This window comes from Protopterus annectens, chromosome 3.part1 (genome assembly GCF_019279795.1).
Source record: "Protopterus annectens isolate FY-2018-M chromosome 3.part1, PAN1.0, whole genome shotgun sequence".
NCBI classification, from domain to species: domain Eukaryota; kingdom Metazoa; phylum Chordata; order Ceratodontiformes; family Protopteridae; genus Protopterus; species Protopterus annectens.
In genome coordinates this window covers 1115010661-1115037230 of record NC_056732.1, presented here as the reverse complement: position 1 = coordinate 1115037230, position 26570 = coordinate 1115010661, and the positions used below count along the sequence as shown (strand labels likewise).

Below are 26570 nucleotides of genomic sequence, written 5' to 3'. Positions count from 1 at the left end.
GCTGCAGAAGTGATCCAAAATACACCTGTGTGTAATCAAGTACTAAATAATAGTCATCAATTTAAAATTGCCACTTAGCTGCCCCAAAAAGCTGTGAAAATTCTCTCTAAAGCTCTCAATCTCAAACTGAGACATCATTTACTAAATGGCAGCAACAGGATCTGAAGAAGACAGCAAAAACTTATGAGTAGGGACAAGCTTGAGCTGAGTGGGTTTCACTGTCGTCACTAGAGGGCTCAAAAGGCACCAATCCTATCATTCCAGTGTACACACAAGACCTGAGAAATACCTAGTTAATGAGGAACATTGCTACTCTCCCATCAATATTGAGTGATGAGGCTGAGCTTCTTGATGGTCTACTTGACAAGAAGCTTAGTAAGACCCTATCAATCTACATACGTACTTATTTAAGTAAATGAATAAATAAACCCAACATGTCAAGAAATATAATTGTCCTGTGCACCCACCTGTCTTTTCAACAATGGATCATTTTGCAGTTTTCTACACTACATCCAATACAAAAGATGAAGGAAGCGTTTAACTTTCACAAGTGCAGCATCTTTCATTAACATAAAACAAACTCTACACAACAAATTCAAATACAGAATCCAGTGAGGCACAATCAGATACCCCTAGGGAATAAACACATAAAAACACACACACACACACACACACACACACACACACACACACACACACACACACTAACACGCTAACACACACTTACCTCCTTATTCAGATATTCAGTGGGCATGCCCAACAGAGGCTCTGATAAAACTAAATAACCCACTGCAACTATGAAGTAACATGATGTGATGAAACCACTCATTCATTTACAAACAGTTGAAGAAACATGTTTAATACTGCTGCAGGAACATTTATTTATTTGTCTTTGTTTACCAGGAAAGTCCGGCAGGGTAATACCCATTTTCAATGGAGGCCCAGGGAGAAAAGCTCCATTTGCTTACATTACATTATACTAAGTTCCAGTTAAACACAGTGTACTTACATTTCTATTTACATTTATACACAAACAGTAGTTACATTTATACATTCTAAGATTTTACAGAGGAGGAAGTTACTAAAGAGAAAACCCATGTGCAACTTTAGTGGACTGTACAGGCAGCAGTTATGTATAAAAATAGTTTTGTCATTTCAGTAAGATATTGATAATAATATGTTTAAGGAGAGTATATGAATAGTATTGTACAGTGAAAAGGTTTTGTCCCTGTGATAAGCATGTACAGGACCAGGATTGGTTAAGATGTGTAAGCACTGGTTTAAAAATACTGCGTTCAACGGACAGTTTTATTTGTATGGGGATACTATTCCAGAGTTTAGCAACGCACTGGGAGTAAAGCAAGTTTCCTGCAACATTATTTGACTTATTTGTAATTAATTAGAATTTGTTACTAGAACAGATGTCCCTTGCTGGACAGTTGGGTAGTAATATGTTTTGTAGTGCAGGGCATTTTTCTGGATGATGAATGAGTTTGTGTGCTGTAATCATTTGTGAATATGTTAAACAGTTGAGCAGTTCAAGCCAGTTTAATTGCTTTAAGCTAAAACAACGGTGGGTCCTATGAGGGACACTGGTGGCAAATTTAACTATTTTACTGTAGCAGGAGGCAAGTTTCTTTCTTTGAGTATTGTTAATGTTTGTTAGGATACGAGTGGCATATAACACAGTCGGCAGTAAGAAGATGGTGGGTAGGGTTTTGTAAGGAATCCATTGATCCTATAAAGGGAGCTTAGTTTCTGGTGTGTAGATTTAATGGTGTGCACTATATGGTGATCATATTTGAGATTGTCAGCTATTACAATGCCTAGAAGTTTACTGTGAGTTACAGTTTCAATGACAGTATTATTTGCTGACTTTATGGTAAAAGATTGCTTTTGATTTTGGCAAATTTTTGAGGTGAAAAGCATTAACTTTGTTTTCTTGGGGTTGAGTAAGAGGTTTGATTCTTTGAGCCATGTTTCTGCAGAGTAGAAAGATTTTTGGGTAATGTCTTGGAGCTTATTTATTGTTGAGGCCGCATATATTAATGCTGTATCATCTCCATACTGAACTAAACTAGCATGGTGAGTGGAGGTGTGGAGGTCATTAATAAATATATTAAATAGTAGAGTCTCAGGTAGAGCACCTTCTGCGTGGAGACATGCGTGAATGGGCGTACCTTCATTGAAGGTTGTGCGCCAGGGCTGGTAACTCAGCAATTAAAATCAACTACCAATCATTAGCGGACCGGAGTTCCGCTGTGGAGACCCCTAACTGGGAAAAGCCGAAAGACACAACAACAAGTAGAGGACCCAGGACAGAACCCTGAGGGACACCTGTGCTAAATGGTTGAAAGGATGAGTAGGTTTGTTGCCATTTAACAGCTTGTTGCCTTCCATATAGATAACAAGGAGTATTGTGAAAGTCCTATTGAGGAGAGCAAATAAGCAAGTTGCTGGTGCGACATAGTATCACAAATGCCATTGCCAAGTCTAAGAACATGGTGGGCACAAGCAAACTATCATTTCTATGTCAGTTTATTACACTGATAAAATGTAGTAGAGCAGTAGTGCTGCTGTGCTGGGGCCTAAAGCCGTGTTGTATTTCTGAGAGCTGGTTATCTGAGGTTGGGTATTGCATCAGCTGCATAAGGATGCATTTCGCTGGGAGAGACTTGTTATTGGTCTGTAGTTATTAAACTCTGTAGATGTGTCACCTTTGTGCAGTGGTATGATGCAGGATTTTTTCAACAGTGATGTGACATATCTTTCTGCTACGGACCTACTAATTAGTGTGGACACAGGGAAGACTATGACTTCTGCAGTCATTTTTAGGTAGTCTGATGGTAGTTGGTCTACAGCTACAGAAGTAGTTTTTAGTTTAATGAGCATCTTCCTTACAAGGGAGGTAGGTACTGGACTAAAACTAAAGAGCAGTGGGTGGATTTGATTAGACAGTAGTAGAGTGAGGGGGCAGATGTGTTAGTGTCTAAGAGAGATAATACTGATTGTATAAAGTAGGAATTAAACTGTGTGGTGATGAGTCTATCGTATCATCTGTTTTTGGAGATGGACTAGTGGTCTTATCAGGATGGAGTAGTTTATTTAGTGATGACAGAAATGTTTTGGGTTATTTATGTGTTTGTTTGTCTTGTAGACTGGTACAATGTGTTTGCTTATCCTATTTGAAATGGAGTTTGCAAGGTTTCTAAGATGTCTAAATTGCTGGAAGGAATTTTGAGTTCTATTTTTATACCAGTTTTTTTCAGGATTTATCCCTTTTTATCATGATTTTTTGATTTACTTTGTCAGCCATGGTGCGGGCTTGGATTTTACTCTTTTATTATATACTGGTGCTAGGTTATTTAAGGTCTGTAAGAATATGTTATTAAAGTGTTCTACAGCAGTATCTAGCCGCATTGTTCTAAGTACAATTGACCCCATGGAACAATCTGACTTTTCATTTCAGGTTAACCAGTTTAATCTAAACATCAAGACCCTGAATGAGCATACTGGAAATAATAAAAATAATTCCACCAGAAAAAGTTAAAATGCAGGACAATGGACAGTGGGGATAAACCTATTACTATTCAGCTAGCTACATACCCAGGGACACTGCAAAATACAATAATTCTAAGTTCTCTGATATTTGAAGCTTTTATGTTTAGTTTGTTAGCATGACCACTAACTGCCCTGAATAAAAGTCACAGCAAGTATTTACCTTACCTGGACTTGCAATTTTTAATTTTCAAATTCTGTTTAAATAATATTGATAAAAATAAATACATAAATATGACTTTTTCTTCCTCCAAGCTGGAGTAAATAATTCTGAGCAAGACCCCAATAAACTTTTTAAACATGATGAATATACTTGTTTCTCTGTGCTTGGTCTCCATGACAAACAACACTCACCTAGAGTTTGTTTTCACCTAAGTTCAATGACTATAAATGTATCAAAACAAAGGTACTCAATAAGTGACTGAAAGACAACTGCTCAAACACCAGTTATTTCATTTGAAGTTTAAAGCGTAATTCAGCTGAGAAGATCGGCTGAATGAAACTACTAATTCTTGTTCAAATAGGCTTCACCTGATCTGTAAGGTAAGAAATTATTTGATAAAAAAATGCTCATCCATGAAATGTTTTTTTTTTTAATAACAAATCACTTATAAGCAATCAACCACCTCTTACAACAGAGTGAATGCCACTGTAATCGTTAATTTACAAAACCATATAGTCTGGTCTCTAAGTTAAAAACAATTAGTTACTGTCTAATCTCATTAATCATAAGGTTGGCAACCATTAAAAGAGTGTGTGAGTCAGCAAATTCAAACGTGACTGGCTGTTTGAAATTTCCCTGTAATTAGACAACAAGGGCTAGTGGGAGTGTTCTAGAATTTATTCATAAAACAGATTAAACTGGAAACAAACCAGCATTGAAAAAACAGCACTCCAAGAGAAACACAAATATATCAAAAAAAATGGAGCACCACACAGCTGAGGTTAAAATAAAATTTAATTTAAAAGATGCGTGCTTTCACGTAAAAATATGCTTCTTCAGATCAAATATTCAGACTCAAAACAAACTACTTAAATACAAATCAAATAAACAAATAAACCAATAAACATAACATTTGCAATCGCATGATACAACCCCAAAGCAAAATAAATACAAAGTATCCGGTCTCATTTAACCAAAATCACGTGACCTAATATAAGGTTTCAAGGGAACTGCTTCATTAAGACCAGCCCCCTTATCAGCTTGTAATGAAACAATCCACCTTCACTCAGCTTGCTCCACCTTATTTCTAATATCAACTAACCTAGGATTATTATCAATAAATTGCATTACCAAAAAAGTAAATGAATGCATTAAACCACATGAACGTGCATGTTTAGCTACAGCACTCTTTTCATCTAATCTCTGGATACAATAAATGTGCTCATGGATACAGTCCCTTATATATTATTATATATTATAGATGATAAATGTTGATGTAAATACTTCACTGTATGTACCTGTCTTGTAATCATGTTTGTTGTTTCATGAAAAAAGTAACTTTTTTTTCTGAGAACTGTCTGAAATTCACTTGTTAATATACATGTACTGTGGTGGACATTTTCTCCCTGGGCCTCTACTGAAAACGGGCTCTGTCCAGTCAGACTTTCCTGAAAAACAAAGCTAACTAAATAAATAAACAAATTTAAAAAATTCACCCATATGACCTGCATTTTCTCTACTTTTATACATTGGAATTTAGCCAGCACTTCTCATACTCTGTAGGGGACAGATATGCATGGTCATATTATAAACTCCCAACACCACAGATATTAATTACTGCATGAACAACTTATAGCCTTGAGTTGTTTTCTTGGCTTCTAGCTTTTAGATCTTTTACAATGATCAAGTCACCACCACCTATCCCATGCAGTCTACAACAAACAAAAGGAGGTACACCTTAGAATTTGTAATGTGCATTTTGTATGTTGAAACTAGGTTTCATTATCGGTAAAGCAATGAAAATTTTCAAGCAGAAGAAAGCATCTAAATCACATACTTTGTTGTTCAGTCTTCTGGCATTTAGCAAAACCACATTAACCTCTTTTTTACTTTATTCCATTGTTTAGTTTTCATTTCATTTATTTTATTCTATTCTATTCTACTTACTTTAATTTGAAGAGAATTTATAGAGACACAATGCTAATTACAAGTTCAATCAAAACAAGTTTTTTAAATCTTCAAATATTTCGTAGTTAGAACATAATGGCATACAAATTATTTGCATATAACATTGCATAATGATAACTCAGAGTTCACTCTTAGGATCACTAGAGGCAGAGAGAGGTTATTTGCTATGCAAATTATACCTCGGTTATGGAACAAGCTTCCCCATAAACCCAAGCTTCAGAAGACCTGTCCAGTTTAAATATCATCCAAAAAAATGGACATGCCCAAGAAAATTCAGCCATAGCATGAAGCAGTCTGTTCTTAAATGTTCTGTGACTTGCAACACTGGGTCTTGTGCACTTATTTTTGTTTTCTGTTTCCTTGTTAACTGCTGAAACAAATTATTTACAAACATTACTTGTCTTACCAGAATCATAATCGGCATGGCCACTTCATTCGGCATAACCGATATTTCAGATTCCAACACATATTGATAAACACTGTTTATGCACTCCATCCCACCCTCTGCTACACATTAATCTGCCTTCACTGCAACCTTCCATTTTTTCATCCTTTCTTCCCCATCTCCTACATCAAATCCAAAAAAAAAGACTTATAAATGTAGTAATTCCCGATTACTATTCAGCTCCAGACTGTAACAACTAACTAACCCTTTCTCTATACCATCTCTCTATAGTCCTCACAGGGACATCCATTCCTCAAAGCTTTTATCAGTACACCTTTCACAAACCAAAGCTGGCAGCATACCAGGTTAATCACTCTGTATTTGCCAGTCTGGTGATGCAAATTAAAGTCAGCATCTGTGATACTGGCAACCAGGGGGTTAAATTAGAAGCACTTTAGGGGAGTAAATTGAGGGCTAAGAAATACGAAGGTACCTCTACCCTATGGGGGGGGGGGGCAGTAGATTTCTTTGCTACCTTTTAGCCTCCTAGTGCAGGTCACAGTGTTTGCACTGGAAAGGCAAACTATGTAAAGCAGCAGTGTGGGCACGTGTGTGAAACACATGTACACTTTCCACCTTACAGTTTTTTTTTTTGTTGTTCTTTCTCTAGCCATCATGATACCAGCCCGGCAGCTCTATTCCTGGCTGGGTCTACTAATTATCTTCTTGCCCCAGGACTCCAACTGGTGTTGTTAGCTAGGGACCTGGGGACTAGGCATGTCTGCGCTTCCCATCTGGGGGGTTAGTTATGACCTATTTCCCCACTCCCTTGTGGACCAAATGGTGGGCTTGGGGGTGGGTGGGCTTGCAATGGAGATGTGCGGCATGTTGTCCCGCCTCCACAGCAGCTCAGCCATATCTCCACCCTGTTCCCCTCATTACGTACCCATACCAATGTTTCTTCCCCAGCCTCCACCAGGAAATGACATGGCAGGTGCCAGTAGGTCCACCCACCCACTTGGGATGGTGGATAAGAAAAAGCTCAAAAAGATTCCAATCTGGTCTGGCCTTGTGGTGTGAAGGAATAAAGCTCTTGCTGTATCCCAGGCATCATGGGTTTACTAGTGGCACAAGCATTGGAGAGATTAGATGAGTGAAAAAGTGTGGTAGTGAGTGACTGACATCAGTTCATCCATCTTGGGGAGGAAGGCTGCCTAGGCTTTCGGCAGTAGCAGCATTAAAAGCCAGGCTAGCACTGCTCTGTAAATGGCATACCAGTTGTTTAGGAGGTTACTCATGTGCACATGTGTACATGAACCTCTTGTAAGCAGCAAGGCTGCTGCAAGATGGAATGGAGGTACGGCAAAATCCCCAGCAGCAGTATGATGCTATGTCAGTATCCACAATCTCCACAATGACCATGGATGTAAATCTGGCTGAGCCCAGGGAAGGCTAAGGCATGTCCAATAGACCCAGTGAGAGGAGTGGACAGCAGCCGATAATCAGCTGCATGAACAGGGAGCAACAAATATCCCAATCTGTCTCTCTCTCTCACCATTACCAGATAGAATGTATGGTCAGAATGCTAACATGTAGGAGGTCAGCATGAGACAGTGCAAAATTAATTAAATACAAACAAGCAAACAAAAATACTGCCCTGTAAATTTACTGTTCATACTGAATGTTGTTGTTTGTCTTTCGGCTTTTTCCCGGTAAGGAGTCGCCACAGCAGAACTTCGGTCCGCTAATGATTGGCAGTAGATTTTTACGAAACGCCGAGGTGCCAGCTCGATACCCAACCTTCAACAAAGGCACGCCCACTTACGCATGCATGTCTTCGTTGAAGGTTGGGCATCAACGAAGGCACGCCCACTTACGCACGTATGTCTTTCAAATGCTACCCAACCGCAGAGAGGACATGCAGACTTCACACAGAAGGCACTCCCAAGCCAAGCCGAGAATCGAACGGGAGAACCTCTTGCTGTGAGGTAACAATGCTACTGCTGTACCACCGCGGAATCCACTGTTCATACTGAATGTTGTGTTGTTGTGTCTTTCGGCTTTTCCCGGTTACCCAGTTAGGGGTCGCCACAGCGGAACTCTGGTCCACTAATGATTGGCAGTAGATTTTTATGTGCCGAGTTGCCAACCCTGACTCACAACCTTCAACGAAGGTACACCCATTCACGCATGTCTCCACACAGAAGACACTCTTCACTTAAGTATGTTACTACTGAATTCCAATATTACAGCTTCTTGTCTGAAGCATTTCTTTAGAAGCTCTCGGGTATCTGTTTGCCCGTTGTTCAACTCAGTACACCTTACTGCATCCATGAAGTAACTATAAATTGTCAAAAATAATACATATCATTAAGTCGAAGATTCTACTGCTTTATTTAATACAAGAAAAGCAGACTACACTGTGATTCTCTCTCTCAAAGGAGGATATGTAAGCACATTTTACATAGATAACTGAAGATAGCCCTCTCTAATCATAGCAAAGGGTATTACAGATCCTTATCAGAAAGGAGTTTTAACTTCTTTTTGGGTATCATCTTTTCATAACCAGGTATGCCTATCTATAGTGCTTTTCAGAACTTTCCAACACCTTCTACATACACTGTATATACTAAAACAGTTAGGAAAACAGTCTCTGGTTACATCAACATGAGCTGTTTCTTTCCTTGACATATCAGCACTTGTTCTGTACAAACTGAAGAATGTCTGTTACTACTCAGCTATCCCGTGTGTCAGTCTGACTTTTAACTGCAGTTACAAAAGTATACAATCAAAATACAAATGTACAAACAACTCTGCCTCTAAATGTGTAGAGATTAGAACATCTTACATATCCACCCAAAGGATAGCTGTTACTCAGCCCTGGTGCCTTTTTTACACTGAATAAGACAACAAGTAAAATTCAAAAGACACAATGGACTTAAATAATTTTGTCAACTAGTCTTTTAAAGGCAGATTATCAAAGGTCAAAATGTAATTTTAAATGCTTAGATGTCAAGTACTAAATCATGTTTTGTAACACAATTTAACATTTTTAATTAAATATTTTGTTGCTTAGACATACAGTTGTCAGAGGTCAGATATTATTACTCAGACTTGTACTAATAAAACAAAAGCAGAGGGTATGTACCCTGTGAAAAAGTATGATTTATCCCATCAGGTAATGTGCAAATCTCAACTGTGTATGTAACCTTTATGATCTTGACTTGCTTGACCAAACATAACTCAATATTCATGTTTAGGGTAAATTTTATAAACAAAAGCAAAATTGTAACAATCTTGTATAACTGCATAATGGCATTTTTATGCCAAATTAACATGCTGTCAGAAAATATTTTAATAAACCCATACATAGTCATTGTTACATATTTTAATTATATCATTATTTACTTTTACAAATCCAGTTTCAATTTGCATTTTCCTTTTTAATCCACTACTAGTTAATACAATGTTCATGCCTTGTAGTTACTAAACATTAAGAATCATCACTTTGACATGCAAAATAACATGCAAATTATCTCCTGTCACGGCTACTCCTTTAAACAAAAGCTGTAACACCCTGTCAGTGTCTCATCTCTCATAAACATTAAGTAATATACACAAATAATTAACTTTTACAACTTTTTTCAGGTAATTATATAACTTTTTATGATAAGCATATCACAATAAAGTTGTCACTTTACTTTTTTTAAGTTGATGCATGAGTAGTGTCAGATGACAATTGATTCTGTAAAATCTATGTTTGATCATATACAATGCTGTGCATACTGAGGAAGATATTTGACAATGCCCAAAACTATACAGATAATACTAAGCATTTAAAATTGCTGTGTTTTTTGTGGTAAAATTTTAATAAAATCATTTTGATTTGTGAATTCTGCAAGGATACTTACAACCATGGAAGCCCTCATTTTTAGTGAAAAAAATCATGAAATCTATTTTAATGAATACCTAAATCTCTGTCAGTACTGCTACAAAATAAAATTCTGACTAACAAAAGTATCCTATATTTCTTTGGGTGACTATCTCTTTAGATAAGGAGGCAGAAAAATATTATTGTGTAACTCCTAACTTTGTCTAATACATTATAATTAACTTTACAACTAATCTTATTTTTGTCTCATGGTCTCTAAATGATAAAAACAAGCACAACAAACTAATAAATCCAAAAGCCAGAGGCAACAACCATGACGCCACAAGTACCAAAAATAAAATTTACTGAGCGCTTCCGTTTCCAAATATAAAATAAATTATAGTAGAAAGCAACTCTATAGGTTTCTTCATGCTTAAATGTGCATGCAACTAGGCCTAATTTGTGCCTAAAAAAACTGAGCAATATGCATATGCTCACTGCCTTGTTACTTATTTGTGGTCAGATGTTTCTAATTCCATTTTAAACTAGTAACTAAAACTGATTTTTTAGCATCCCCCCTTAAAAGTATTTGGAAAAAAAATCATTATAAAATCCTCATATTTGCATTTGTCTTACAAAAATATAATCTTTTGATGTCTCTTGAATTTTAGGAGAATAATTCTTGCAAGAAAAAAATAAAAATGTGCACATATCTTACACATAATGGTTGTAAAAATGATATGCAAAATGATCTAGTTGTGATCATACTTTACGAATTAAAAACAACTTCAATTCATTAAAAATAAAGAAGGAATTAACAATACATATCATATACCAGCTTCTCTAAAAAGGAAGATTTCTATAAGATCATCCGTAAATTTTTTAATGTTAAAATTCCATGTGAAACCAGTTAACTCATTTTATGAACTGTCTAATGAACATATTAAATCTTGTCTGCAATTTTTGTAGCATATGAACCTTTTCAAATGAAATTTTACTGTTTGAGTATTACCATGTAGTACAAGACACTCAAGTCTTTGTGTCACACTAATAATTATTAACAAAACATGACAAACTAAAAGTTAGACTGTGACATGCTACAAATAAAAGTTAAGAAATTGTGCAGTACAGTAATGACAGAATGCCTCAGTTTTTTTTTACTTGTTTATGTAAATGTAAAAAATATTCTGTAATTTTTGACATCACTGCAATGTAAGAGCTTGGCCTGGTGTACCTGTTAAACACTTTTCTCTAAAAAAAAAAAAAAAAAAAACCAGCAAAAATAAGAAAAATGGCCTCTATTTTTCGAACTTACTGATAGCAAGTCTGACATAAATTTGCTAGATTTTACTTTTACTGTCATTTAGGAGCAATACCATAGTCACACAGTCTGACTGCATGCCATTCAGGTCTTATTAGAGTAGAAGCAAGTTTCATCAAAATAAAATGGACTTAATCAAAGTAGTACAACAGCTTCCAAGGCTTTTTGACAAATTATTCTTTTTGATAACTCACACAAAGAGTTAAGGAAACTGTAGTATCCTTTCCAGTCCTGGTGAACATCATCATCATCATCTTCTTTCAGCTGTTCCCATTAGGGGTCACCACAGCAGATCATCTGTTTCCATTTCTTCCTGTCCTCTGTATCTTGCTCTGTCACACCAACCACCTGCATGTCCTCTCTCACCACATCCATAAACCTTATCTTAGGCCTTCCTCCTTTCCTGTTACCTGGTAGCTTCATCCTTAGCATCTTTTTCTCAATATACTCAGCATCCCTCCTCAGCACATGTCCAAACCAACGTAATCTTGCCTCTCTGGCTTTGTCTCCAAACCATCCAACCTGGGCTGACCCTCTAATATACTTATTCCTAATCCTGTTCACCCTCGTCACACCCAGTGCAAATCTTAACATCTTTAACTCTGCCACATCCAGCTCAAACTCCTGCCTTTTTGTCAATGCCATTGTCTCCAACCCATATAACATAGCTGGTCTCACTACCCTCTTGCAGACCTTCCCTTTCACTCTTACTGGTACTCGTCTGTCACAAATCACTCCTGACACTCTTCTCCACCCACTCCATCCTGCCTGTACTCTCTTCTTCACCTCTCTTCCACACTCACTATTACTCTGAACTATTGATCCCAAGTATTTAAACTAATCCACCTTCACCACCTCTACTCCTTGCATCCTCACCATTCCTCTATCCTCCCTCTCATTCACACACATATATTCTGTCTCAGTCCTGCTGACCTTCATTCCTCTTCTCCCTACAGCATATCTCCATCTCTCCAGGGTCGTCTCCACCTGTTTCCTACTCTCACTACAGATCACAATGTCATCTGCAAATATCTTAGTCCCCGGGGACTCCCGTCTGATCTCGTCTGTCAATCTGTCCATCACCACTGCAAATAAGAAAGGGCTCAGAGCTGATCCTTGATGTAATCCCACCTCCACCTTAAACGCATCCGTCACTCCCACCGCAGACCTCACCTCTGTCACACTACCCTCATACATATCCTGTACCAGTCTTACATACTTCTCTGACACTCCCGACTTCCTCATACAATACCACAACTCCTCTCTAGGCACCCTGTCATATGCTTTCTCTAAGTCTACAAAAACACAATGCAACGCTTTCTGACCTTCTCTGTGCTTCTCCGTCAACACTCTCACAGCAAACATCGCATCTGTAGTGCTCTTTCCCGGCATGAAACCATACTGCTGATCACTAATCATCATGTCCCTTCTTAACCTAGCTTCCACTACTCTTTCCCATAACTTCATGCTGTGACTGATCAATTTTATCCCTCTGTAGTTACTACAGCTCTACACATCACCCTTACTCTTAAAAATTGGTACCAAAACACTTCTTCTCCATTCCTCAGGCATTCTCTCATTTTCCAAGATTTCATTAACCAATCTGGTTAAAAACTCCACTGCCATTTCACCTAAACACCTCCATGCTTCCACAGGTATGTCATCTGGACCAGCCTTTCCATTCTTCATCCTCTTCATAGCTATCCTTACTTCCTCCTTGCTAATCCATTGTACTTCATGATTCACTATCCCCACATCATCCAACCTCATTCTCTTCATTCATCAACTCCTCAAAGTACTCTTTCCATCTCCTCAACGCACTCTCCTCGCCTCTCAGTATGTTTCCCTCATTATCCTTTATCACCTTTACCTGCTGCACATCTTTCCTAGCTCGGTCCCTCTGTCTAGCCAATCAGTACAGGTCTTTTTCTCCCTCCTTAGTGTCCAACCTTTCATACACCTCTTCATATGCCTTATCCTTAGCCTTTGCCATCTCTCTCTTTGCTATGCACCTCATCTCCTTATACTCCTGTCTACTTTCTTCATCTCTCTGACAATCCCACTTCTTCTTTGCCAACCTCTTTCTCTGTATACTTTCCTGTACTTCCTCATTCCACCACCATGTCTCCTTGTCGTCCTTCCTCTGTCCAGATGTCATACCAAGCACCTTTCCAGCTGTCTCCCTTAATAGCTCTGTCTCCCTTAATAGCTCTGCTGTAGTTATCCAGCTATTTGGTAACTCTTCATTGCCACCCAGTGCCTGTCTTAACTCATCCATGAACTCCAACTCACAATTACCCTTTTTCAATTTCCACCATTTGATCCTTGGTGCTGCCCTCACACTCCTTCCTCCTCTTCTTGATCACCAACCTCATCCTACAAACCACCATCCTATGCTGCCTAACTACACTTTCCAGTCTCCAATCTCCTTCAAACTGAGCCTCCTACATAAGATATAATCCACCTGTGTGCATCTTCCCCCACTCTTGTATGTCACCCTATGCTCCTCCCTTTTGTTAAAATACATATTCACCACAGCCATGTCCATCCTTTTTGCAAAATCCACTACCATCTGACCTTCTGCATTCCTCTGTTTAACACCATACCTACCCATCACTTCATCATCCCCTCTGTTCCCTTCACCAACATGCCCATTGAAATCTGCTCCAATCACCACTCTCTCATCCTTGGGTACAGTCATCACCACTTCATTCAGCATATGCACTAACAACATTCATCATTACACTATCAATTTCCAGCTTCATAAACATTACTCTATCAGACACTATTTTCACCTCCAAAACACTCCTAGCATACTGTTCTTTCAGGATAACTCCTATGCCATTTCTCCTCCCATCCACACCATGATAAAACAATTTGAACCCACCTCCGAAACACCTAGCCTTACTCCCCTTCCATCTGGTCTCTTGAACACACAATATACCAACCTTCCTTCTGTCCATCATATCGGCTAGATCTCTCCCTATACCACTCATACTGCCAACATTCAAAGTTCCGACCCTCACTACCACAGTCCTAGCTTTTCTCCTCTCTTCCTGCCTTCAGCCATGCCTTCCTCCTCTTCTCCTCCTTCAGCCAACAGTAGCCCAATTTCCACCAGCACCCTGTTGGCAAACAGTACTGGTGGCGGTCGTTGTTATCCTGGGCCTCGACCGATCAGGTATGGAAATATTTACTGGTGTCTGCATGAAGTATTTGGTGAAGTTTTATGCCGGATGCCCTTCCTGACGCAACCCTCCCCATTTATCAAGGCTTCGGACCAGCGCAAAGAAATGCACAGGCTTGTGCATCCCCAGTGGCTAGGTTCTTTCTAGTCCTGGTGAACATGGAAGACTTCCACATTAGTTTATCTGCAAAGACACAGCTACTGAAAAATCATACAAAATACTGAATAATTCTGTTAACAGTGTGCTGTGTATTTTTTTTTACTTGGAACGTCTCAGACTAACATTCAGTTTATCTTTGTTCTGAACAATGAGTGATCTAAACTTTACTTTCTCTTAGTTAGATACAAAGAGGCATCTGCACCCATACTAGACATGGTGGGCAAATGAAACTATTATTACCATAAGTACCCAAGTCTCTGGTAACTGCATCAGATTTAAGTGCAACATTATCTACGTGGTAAATAGTATGAATGACAGAGTTACAAAAATAAACTATCCGGTCTTTCTTGGTGTTGAGGGTAAGCCCATGATTAACATTTGCACGCTGTTACCTTTTATGTGACTCTGTAAATATGGACTTTTGTTTTTTACTTCATCTCTTTAACTGCCATTTCTGTTGATACTTAAGTGCAGTTTCTAGAACAGTATTTAAACTTATAATGAAAGACTTGACACCTTTTGCATGTTAACACAAAGCATGCATTTATCAGCTTTGATGCAGAACGGTTTAGAAGCTTATCATGCCATCTGACAAGTGTGAAAATGGAAATGAATTTATTACTTCAATAACGTTGTTCGGGGGGGCGGAGCCTGAATGGCTAACTGAAAAGCAGCATTTTTGGAGCTCCATAGATTAGTACTAAATTCAGGAAATTAAATTAACTATTACTAACAAAACTACTACAAATATTTAGTTCATAGTCTAAAGACTTGTTTGTTAACATGTCAACAAAATAAATAAATAATTAAATAAATGCATTCCTGCACGAGAAGAAGGAATGCGTTACACAGCCCGTACGGCTGCAGCTGCCCGTCCATAGCTTATCGTTGCAGCGGCTGTGCTTTTCAGTCACTTCGCACTACGGCGAAGTGCTGATGCAGCCGTTTGGTTTCGGCGATGTAGCTCGCAGGCATATGTCTCGCGAGCTACACACCGGAATCCAATTTAAACATATGCATTTTTTGACTGCCTTTCTAAAGCATTACTATAACTATTAGCTGAAATAAAATAAGATTAAGCCTATATTCAGATTATAAGGTAATTATACAGTCTCTTTTAAATCTGATGAACAGTTTTTGAAAGCATATGTTTATATATTATAAGATGTGATATTCTTTTTAATTTATGTTATTGCTTGCAAGCCTTGTGATTAAGGATTAAAGTGTTTGTGTGTTTAAAGAAATGAATTCATATCCAATATGGAAAGTTATGTTGATACAATTAGCTGAATAAGTTAATAATTAATATAATTCAAATGCATTTGTTTTCTATGTTTAGATGGTAATGATATAGTAGTTCATTCATATTAAACAATGCCTTCTACAACCATATGTTTTTAAATCACAATAATAGTTGTCTATTAGATTTCTTGATTATTTATAGTTTATATGGAGCTCAAAGGAATGGGAAAAGGAAGTTAGAGTGATAGTTTACCAGATGTTTCAATCTGTTGGACTAAGAATGTATTACATTCCATGGTGGGTAGGGATTAATGAGCTAACTACTTTAACTTTAGTATTTATTTTAGTTTTTAAATTGTTCATTATTTTTACCGAGCCTGACATATACTTATTGAGTACCTTAGTGATAACATGCTTCACTGAGATAATTGATTATGTACTAATCAATAATACTTTATTTTTTAAGGAGGGGATGATTTCAGGTAAACTCAATGACACATTTAAATATTTCCTCAAAATAATTTGATATGGACCTTTCGATATTATCGTTAAACATTAATGGTCTAAATAGTCCAAATAAAACATCTAACTTACTAAGATATCTAAACTTAAACAGGTCACAAATATTTTTTTTACAGTACACATTTCAAGATCAATGATAATTTCACATGGAACCCAAGTGAGTTCAAGACCTTAGCATGTTCCAATTTTAAAACAAAGAAGAGGGGGGTAATAATTCTATGGAGAAACAATTTATTAAATCCTGAAATAATACATAAATATATAGATAATATAGCCATACTCATTCTGAAGTTTAGTAACACGGGTATTGGGATGGGGACAGTCAAAAAGCATTTAGATCAAATTACAAGCATATTTAAAGGTAATTTAATAATAGGGGGGGACTTTAATTGTATTACAGATATGTCTGAAACTACTAATAAAAAATCTCCACGACTAACAGCTACTGCAAAAATTACTAAAAAAATGGACTGAATCCTTAAAATTAAAAGATACCTTTAATGTTATAGATAGTAATTCCTTGGTATTCTCCCATCAAGATTATAGATATGGTACCCAAACCAGAATTGATAAGATATATATTTCCCAGGATCTTCAAACAAAAAATACTTCCTTTATAATAATTCCTTGCCCCCTCTCAGACCATAATTCTCTAGTTCTAAAAGTGCAAATAAATTTTAAATCACTTGCTTTTCTTACCAGAATTCCTTCATATATTACAAAAATTAAAGAATTTAAGCAATGGTTAGTGAATTAACTCAATTTCTTTGTAAATGTAAATTACAAATCGAAAGCGAATATAGTAATGGTATGGGATTCATTAAAAGCTTATATCTATGGAAAAACAATTGCTTGGTATAAAAATAAAATCAAGGAATGGGAATCAGAACTTCAAGAACTACAAAGGAAGCTCACATTATTTAAATCTAAAAAATCTCCTAATTTATTAGAGAATAAGAAGACAATAGAAGACTTAAATAAAAGATATATTGAAATCTTAAATCACAAAACTAATTTAGCCATGGAGAGGTTAAAAAGAAATTCTTATGCCACCTCTCCAAAACACTTACATAACTTATCTGTTAAAGTTAAAACGCAATCTAAAGCTAATACTATTGTTAATATACTACATGAAGAAAAAGGTAAGAAAGTTTCGGAAATAGGAGATATTCTAGATGCTTTCAAGTGTCATTTCAAAAATCATTTTAAAAATAACAATAATTTGCCAGAACATCCCCTTTTTGAAAATGTGTTTTCAATTATTAAACCAATCCCTGAAAGTTTACAAAATGAATTACAAAAATCCATTACGCACAAAGAAGTCATAGATACAATCAAAGGAAGTAAAACTAGTAAATCTCCCAGAATGGATAGCTTAAGCACAGAAATTTACAAACTTTTCCCCAAAAATATAACCTCATTACTACATAAAACATTTATTGAAATTCACACTCATGCATTAATTCCTCCTTCATGGAGATACTCCTTAATCATATCCATTTTAAAAGAAAACAAGGCTGATAGTCAATGCCGCACATATAGGCCAATTTCATTATTAAATAATGATTATAAAATATTTGTCTATATTGGGTAAAAAAATAAAAAATCATATGAATGAAATTATCAACTATGACCAAACTGGGTTTATTCAAACTAGACATCCACATGATAACATTAAAAGAATACTGACATTAATTGATTATTTAAACAAAGAAAATATAGAAACCTTAATAATTGGACTAGATATTGAGAAAGCTTTTGATTCCTTGAACTGGGATTATTTAATTAAAATCTTAGAAGCATATAAATTTCCCATCTCCTTCATTACATTTATTAAAAAGGTTTATGAAAATAATTTAACCTATGTTAAATTAGGACCCTTTACCTCAGAAGCTATACAAGTTACGAGAGGTACTAAACAAGGTTGCCCTATGTCACCCATTTTATTTGCATTAGCTATAGAACTATTGGCAATATTAATATGAAACAATCCAAAGATAAAAGGACTAAATATATTTGGTCAATATAACTCCAAGATCATGCTCTTTGCTGACGACATACTTCTTACACTATTGAATTCAAAAGAAACATTAGTTGAATTACATAATCTGATATAGAAATTTCATAAGATCTCAGGACTCTGATTTAATAAACAAAAGTCTAAATACTTATTATTAAATAAAAAAAAGGATTTTCAAATAGATAAGAATCATATCATAGGAGAACATGTCTCAACAATGAAATACTTAATTATAGAAGGATCACAGCTACAACAGACTTTCTAGTGGGTAAATATAATAAGTTCTTTATAGATTTTGAAGATAGATTACAGTTGATTACAATGATTCTTCTCCCTAAAATTGTGTATGTTGTACAAGCCACTTTGTTAATTCCTGAGAAAACTCACCTTAAGAAAATAACATCAATATTGCTAAGATTTCTGTGGTTTCCTAAAAGAAACAAAATTGCATATACCCACCATATCAGACAATGGGACCAGGGAGGAATAAATTTCCCAGATATTGAATCTTATATAAGAGCAACTTTACTTAAAGCTGTGGTTTAATGGATCGATCCAAATTATATGTCTAATTGGAAATTGTTACATACAACTATAATAATAAATGAAAATAATTTACTTAAAAATTCTACTTTTCTAGACAAGGACTATATATTATGGTACTCACTGGCCTTAAATTATCAATAAAATACAACTAAACTAATTAGGACAAATTTAATAAATCATTTATTTGACTATTTTAGGAAATTTATAAACATGAATATGGATTTAAAGCTTTGGTTTGCAGCATTAATTCCCTTCAGCATTACTAAAAACTTTCCAGATAGAATTCATAGAGATATATTCCTCTCTTGGGAACAGAAAAATCTAATCTGTTGGTTACACTGTCAAAAAATCAGCAAGTATGGGATTTACAATATATGATGTCAACTTACAAAGTGAATTCCCATGAATGGTTAATGCTTCAGAATATATTGACGTACTCCAAGGATCTATGTAGGATAATAAATAATTCTTCTTTTTCAAATACACCAAATTTTATTTCCAGACTGTTTGAAATTTTATATAATACGAAATTGGAAAATGGTACTTCATATTTATATAATCTAATAAAAAATTACAAAACACAACCTAAACCAGCATATTGGCAATATATTACTAAAGGATATACGATTCAGTTAACCTCAGAAAATAAATCTAATTTACTTCTCTCAGTAAAATTAACTTCTTGTTCTCATTATTGGAGAATATTTACCTGGAAATTCATTCATAGATCCTTTTTAACCCCTGATAAAGTTTCAAAAATCAATCCTTCTAATGATAGGTTATGCTGGAGATGTCAACAGTACAATAAAGCTGATTGGTCTCACATTTTCTACAATTGCATAAAAATTAAACCCTTTTGGGAAAGTATTAACAATTTCTTGCAGGCGATTTATACACATAATTTTGTCATGAACAAGGCTTTGTTATTACTGAATATAACTGATAATGCTTATTCTTCAAATAAGATTGACCTTCATTTACTTTGGACTATACTAGCTATAACTAGGAAATGCATACCAAAGAGGTGGAATTCTACCACAGCCTCTAGCAAAGAAGATTTCATATGTCTATTGAAGAGGACAGCCTTAATGGAAATAAAAAACAAAGAATTAAGACTGTTTCCTAGACCATTAACTAAAAACCCTTGGAAAAAAGTTCTAACTTTGATTGATACTTTGCAAATGGATCTAACCTCCTCATGAAGCAAGTACTATTTAACTTTAATTAAACTATATCTGTGTAATTTGTTATCACGCAAGTTTTAAAATGTCAGGCTAAATGTAAATTTGTATATAGTTAATAATTATCTAACTTGATTGTAAATCGTGATAAGTTTTCATTTATTGTTTATGGCAAATTTAAAATAAAAATCATCTGAGTAAAAAAATAAATAAAGTTGTTCTGCTATTGTCCTGTTTGTAGCATATCAGATCACATTAGGATTACTTGCTTTAGTGCACATTTATGGAAGCGCTTTACATGCACAAAACATTTTATCAACACCAATATGCAGAAGCAAACTGTATCACAGCCACGTTGATGCCATACAACATAAAGACACTGACAGAGTTCTCATCTACAGTCTGAATTTTTAAGTGTCACCAGACCTGGGTTCCATCATCCTTGTCATTTTTCTTTTCTCTTGATTTAAACCAGCTAGGCTAGTCATTGTATACAGTGGCTGGTTTGGGATTTGTAAAGAAAAAAATATATATATGGCTAGCTTTGCCATTGCGAATTGTCAAAAATAATAGACATCTTTAAGTAAAAACATTCTAGTGCTTTATTAAATACAAACAAATCAAGCTACATTAAGATTTTCTCTGAAAGCAGGACATGCATGCACGTTTTATACATAATTAACTAAAGACAGCCTCATCTAATCATAGTAAATGGTACTGTAAATGCTTATCAAAAACGTCTAATTTTTTTTTTTTTGGGGGGGGGTGTGTCATCTTTTCATGTCCAGTCATATGCAATCATGCTGTTCCAACTTTCTACAGCTTACTGGTCCTTTCTATGCAGATTGTATGTGCTAAAGCAGTTAGGAAAACAGTCTCTGATCACATGTATATGTACTGTTTCTTTTCTCTGTTACTGACATATCAGTACTTGTGTTCAAGCAGAAGGAAGACTGTTCTTACCCAGTCATCATATGTGTCAGTCTGACTTGTAACTGCAGTTACATAAGTGAACATTAAAAATACAAATGCATTCTCTAACAGTCATTACAGGAAACATGATCTACTCCTCTAAGACCTACTCTCCCAGTATTACCTGAATGCTCCTCTTGTGGCCGGTAAGCCTAAAATATTTTACTTCTTATCTCTTGTGCTAAATTTGCTTCTTGTTATTTATTTGCTCTTCTGTCTTCTTCTCTACCCCTTTACTCAAGTATGAAAATACACTATTTGGTGCTTTCTATTCCTCATCACATAATCCTTGCATAACCATTTTAGTGTATAGAAAATCATAAGTTTTTACCTTTGCATATCAGACTGAGTATTCATCTCCATTCTTGAGAAGGCATCCATTCTTTTGCTAAGTCGTGCTTTCAGAAAAGAGTGAAAAATATATGCCTCCAGCACCTGAGAAATTACATTAACAAAATATTACTAACATACACATTTGCAACACATTCATACAAGTTCTATCTTGGGAGGAAAAAATTCCACAATGAAAATACATGTTGAAATATTATGTTACAGTTTTCCTGAATTATTTAATTTAAGGCAAGCAAACAGTTGTGCATAATGGACTCATTTTATTGGTCCAGGCAGTCAAAGTGAACAAATTTTGGGACTTTCCAAGATGGTCACACTTTGTTTAACAGCTTAACTTCAGCTCTCTCTGTCTGAAAAAAGAAAGTGAAAGAAAGTGAACTCTGTCACTTTTAGTAAATTTTTCAAATATAATTTTTATTAGTTTTGCAAGATTTTATAACAGAAAGAAAAGAACAAACCAGGAATATACCAAAAAAATGATACGTTATATACAGTTGTCAGTCTTGCTATACAAAAGGATTGTAACCATGTAAACAAGCAGATATATTCTATCATAGCAAGGCAAATAACAGAAAAAAGAAAAGAAAAGGTGATAAAGGAATAACATCTATCCTAAACACCCAAGGTAGCTATATCCAAAACATGAACCTTAGAGATAGAAAGTAAATAAACCCCCTTATAACAACTAATGTGATATAGGAAAAGATGTAGTTTATCCATATTTAACTGAAGAATGAGCGATAGTTAGAGGAAAATATGTAAGTTTGATTTATGAGTAAAATAAAGGAGGAAAAGGAGGGTATAATGTTAGAGAGCAGTATTCACATCATTTACAACTTGGATGCCTTAACAAATGTGTAAAGAGACATCATACTAGTGTGATTAACAACAGAGTATCATCAGCATTTATTTGTTATAGGACTGAAAAGTACGAACACAAAAGTCTTCGCAGATTTTGTTAATAGTAGTAATTGTTGTATGATGATTACTTTGTTTGAATTAAGTCAAAGAGACTGCACCAGTACTTCTGGAAATAGCCTTTTTTCTTTTTACTGCTAGAGCAAAATTTATGAGCAGATATATACTTAATTGCCATAGTTTCAACATTCTCCCAAGAGATTACTGAGGGATTTACTCAGTTCTTAGCTATAAGGTATTTGAGAAGAGCGCACACAGTTATTAAGTTGTGCCTCCGAACTCCTGTTATAGGTTTAGGAATAATATTCAGGAATGTGGTTTGCCAAGAAAAGGTAGTCTTCTCATACCCTATTTTTTCTAGCTGAGCTCTAAGACAGCACCATAATTTATTTATATTTTTGTAACTCCAAAAGATGTGGAGTAAATCTGCATGCTGGAGGAAACAAAAAGGACATCCTAGGTTTTTGTTGTACTCAAATTTGAATAGAACCGCAGGAAAGGTTTTAGAATGGTAAAACTGCCATACAGTGGAGTTTTTAATTATGGGGAGGCTAGATAGGTCTATCATTTTATTATTCATTTTTATATTTGGGTTTAGGTGAATTGTTTGTAGAACAAGGCAATTATCCTGTAGATTAATACAGTGTAGCAATGCTTGAAAGATATTAATTTTATATTTTAATGCAGGTAGAATTTTAGATTTGTATTCACTGTCAAGCATTAAATATGGGATAGAGTGAGGGTTTAATTTGAGTGATTGAATATACTTGCACCAGATTTTGACCCAGACTGAGGTCCATGTATCGACTAATGGTTCATAGTTCGCAATTTGGATTAAACGGCTTTCATTTATTATATTATAGTAAAGACTAAAATCAGGGAGGCTCAAGCCCCCTTTTTCTTTTGGAAGTATTAATTTTTTTATAAGAGATTCTGGTTGATTTAGGGAACCAGAGGAATTCTGAGATGGTGGTTTCCATCTTATTGAAAACATTTTTGGGTATACTTAAGTTTATGGATTTTATTTGAAATAATATCCTGGGGAGAAAGTTCATTTTAACAACAGCAGTTTTTGACAGTAAGGATAAACTCATATTTTTTCATCTGGATAGGTCGTTGTTCATTTGTTTCCAGACTCTACTCAAGTTAGCTTTCATTAAATCCTGATGAGTGTGCATAAAGATTATTCCTAGATATTTGATTGAATATTTAAAAAATGTCAGATGGGGGAAGTAGGATTCCAGGTGTTTACAAGGATTTAATGGGAAAATAGAAGATTTTGTGGGATTTAGTTTATAATTATCATAAGTGGAAAAGAGACTTATTGATTTACGAATTTTATGAAGATCACTATTCAGGAATTCAAAGTAAATATTTAAATCATCTGCAAATGCTGAATATTTTATCTCAATTTTAAAAACTCTTGGTATATGGTGATATGTTTTTTTTGGCTAATGAAAAGTAGCAGAGGCTCAAGATAAATATTAAAAAAGATATGGTGAAAGAGGGCAGCCCTGTCTAGTTCCATTAGTGATTTTAATAGGGTGGGACATTGTTTTTTGATGTACAGGGAGGTGGTAGCATTGTTGTAAAGCATTCTTATAGTGTTAATCATAAAATCAGGGAAGTTGAAGTATTGCATAGTTAGATATAAGAAATTTAGATCCACATTGTCAAAAGCTTTAGTGGCATCAAGCGTGAGGGCATATCTCAGATGGTTATCATTTTTAAGAAATAACATTGTTGTGTCTAAAGTGAGAGTATTACCGCACAGCTGTCATTGTTTCATGAAACCTATTTGCTCAGGAGAAATAACTGAAGCCGGAACCTTCTGCATTCTACTCGTTGGGATAGATGTCAACATTTTAATATCTATATTAATGAGAGCAATGGGTCTGCATCTAAGAGGGTTATGCTTGTCAGAATTAGGTTTCAAGATAAGGATTGTTTTAGAGTTGTTCAAATATTTATCAGTAATCCCCTTTAGGATGATGTAGTTGTAGAGGTTAGGAAGAATTTTAATAAGCTGATCATTGAAAATTTGGAAAAAAATTCACCTGCAAAGCCATAGGGTCCTGGTGCCTTGTTGGGTTTGAGCTTTTTGATAGCTACCTTTATTTCATTCAGAGTTATAAGGCTAGCTAATAGATTATGTTGTGAGTGACTTAGTTTGGGAAAGGATAGTTTATCCAGAAATTCTTGGTAGGTATCGTTATGAGTTTGATTTTTGGGGTTGTAAATACCACTAAAGATCTCTGTGAAGGAATTAATAATGACATCATTTCTGTATATAGTTTTCCCTTTATATTTTAATTCAGATATATAGTTTGGGCCATATTTGATGTTTATTAGTTTGGCCAGTGTTCTAAAGGGGGTTTGAGCCCATTCCGAGTATCTATACAGGAGCTTTAATTCGGCTAAGGATTGGTTTTGTTGATAAAAGGAGTATATATTTTTTGCGTCTCATATTGTTTACTTTCTATGTCTGGAGAGTAGTTATTTTGAAGTTTTAAATCAATTTTCTTGTACTCATCAGTGAGGTCAGTGATATGCCTTTGCTTCTTTTTTTTAATAAAAGGATGTTTTTTGTATGAGTATCCCTCTGATAACAGCTTTGGCAGCAGCCCATTGAACATCAAAGGGGATGGAGCACACATGGGATTCAAGCTCAAACTGTTTCAAATATTGGTTAATTTAATTTATAACATCATCTTTTTTAAGGATATTACTATTTAATGTCCAGGTGGGACTGCTACCGTGGCCATTAATGTGTTGTGTTGGATTGATGCTCAGAGACACATTGGAATGAGCTGAGCTAGATCTTGCCTTGATGACAAAATTATTAATTTTATTTGAGAAGACATCTGAAATTAGGAAAAAAATCAATTCTAGACCAGACTTTATGAGATGCTGAGAAGTAGGTATATTTACTGGGTCTATATCAGAACATCGAAGTATTAAAACTCTGAATGTTCTGATATCGAACACTATTCATCGAACGCTAAGAATAGCGAAGCTGCAGAACAGCGAATTCTTTCCTCGGGAAAGAATTTGGTTGGCCGTTTTTGTGGCTTCGCTATTCTTAGCGCTGTGGTGGAAAGTTACAAGTTGGGTTCAGGTAAGTGTGTGATTGTACGTCAGGGTTAGAGGCTGGTTAAGTGAGTTAGGGCGCGGGTTAGGCATGTGTGCGATAGTGACAGACGTTAGGGGCAGTTTAAGTGAGTTAGGGCGCGGGTTAGGTGAGTGTGCGATAGTGACCTTAGGGTTAGGGTTTGGGTTAAGGTAAGTGGGTACATAGTAGTGTATGTTTAGTATAGTGTAGCGTTAGATGTAGGAATTTAAGTGTATGGTTGCTGTTTGTTCGATGTGCTTGTGCTGTGTGTATGTGTTTCGGAGCAGCAAATTTTTTCCATGGGAAAAAATTTGCTGTTCTGAATGTTCGATATTTTCATGTTTAGAACTTTTGGGGCCGATGAAACAGCGTTCACTATTTTCATCTTTCGATAACGTGATATAAATGCTATTTATTTGCTGTTCTATCATGATCAAAAACTTGGAATGGGTCAATTAAGTTGAAGTTATTTATCAGGTCATGAATAGATGCAGTCAGCTGGGAGGAATGCTTCCTGTTATTGTTTGAGCTATCGTTCAAGGGGTCAATAAGTGCATTCCAGTCTCCACCTACAATAAAGAAATGGTTAGTATACTGTAATAATAGATTGTGGATTTCATAAATAAAAAGATGCTGGTGGGAACGTGGGCTGTATATGTTAAGAAAAAGTATAGGGCAGTTAAATTGAGGGTAAGAAAGTACAGTTTTGTACCTACCATAAATGTAGATGTTCGAGTGTTCACCCTGCTGCAGTCATCACACTTGGGTTATCCTGCCGTCAGGCGGTCCCCCACAGTCGGCATGAGTTCCAAAGTCTTGGTCCGGCATCGGGTGCTGTCACTTCTTCCCTGACGTCAGTGCACCAGGGGTATATAAGAGGCATCCGACGCCATTTTCTTCAGTTTTTCTTGCCCCAGATGTCAGGTGCCACCAATAGGTAGGCAATACATATATATATATATATATATATATATATATATATATATATATAGCTAGATAAAAATAAAACAATACCTTTAGGCACAAGCAAATACACCACAGAGGTAGTATAGGATAGAGTGGTATAGATAAGTTCAGCTAGTTCAGAGGGGAT

At 35.7% G+C, this 26570-nt stretch overlaps 1 protein-coding gene across 1 annotated transcript in view; it reads right to left on the bottom strand.

Annotated features, from left to right (window-relative positions):
• Positions 1-26570, bottom strand: part of LOC122797754 (DENN domain-containing protein 3-like) — a 1015730-nt gene that overhangs the window by 288455 nt on the left and 700705 nt on the right. The window contains exon 12 of the mRNA XM_044066279.1: positions 21428-21531. Coding sequence (XP_043922214.1) covers positions 21428-21531 — 104 coding nt within the window. The remainder of the gene's footprint in view (positions 1-21427; positions 21532-26570) is intronic.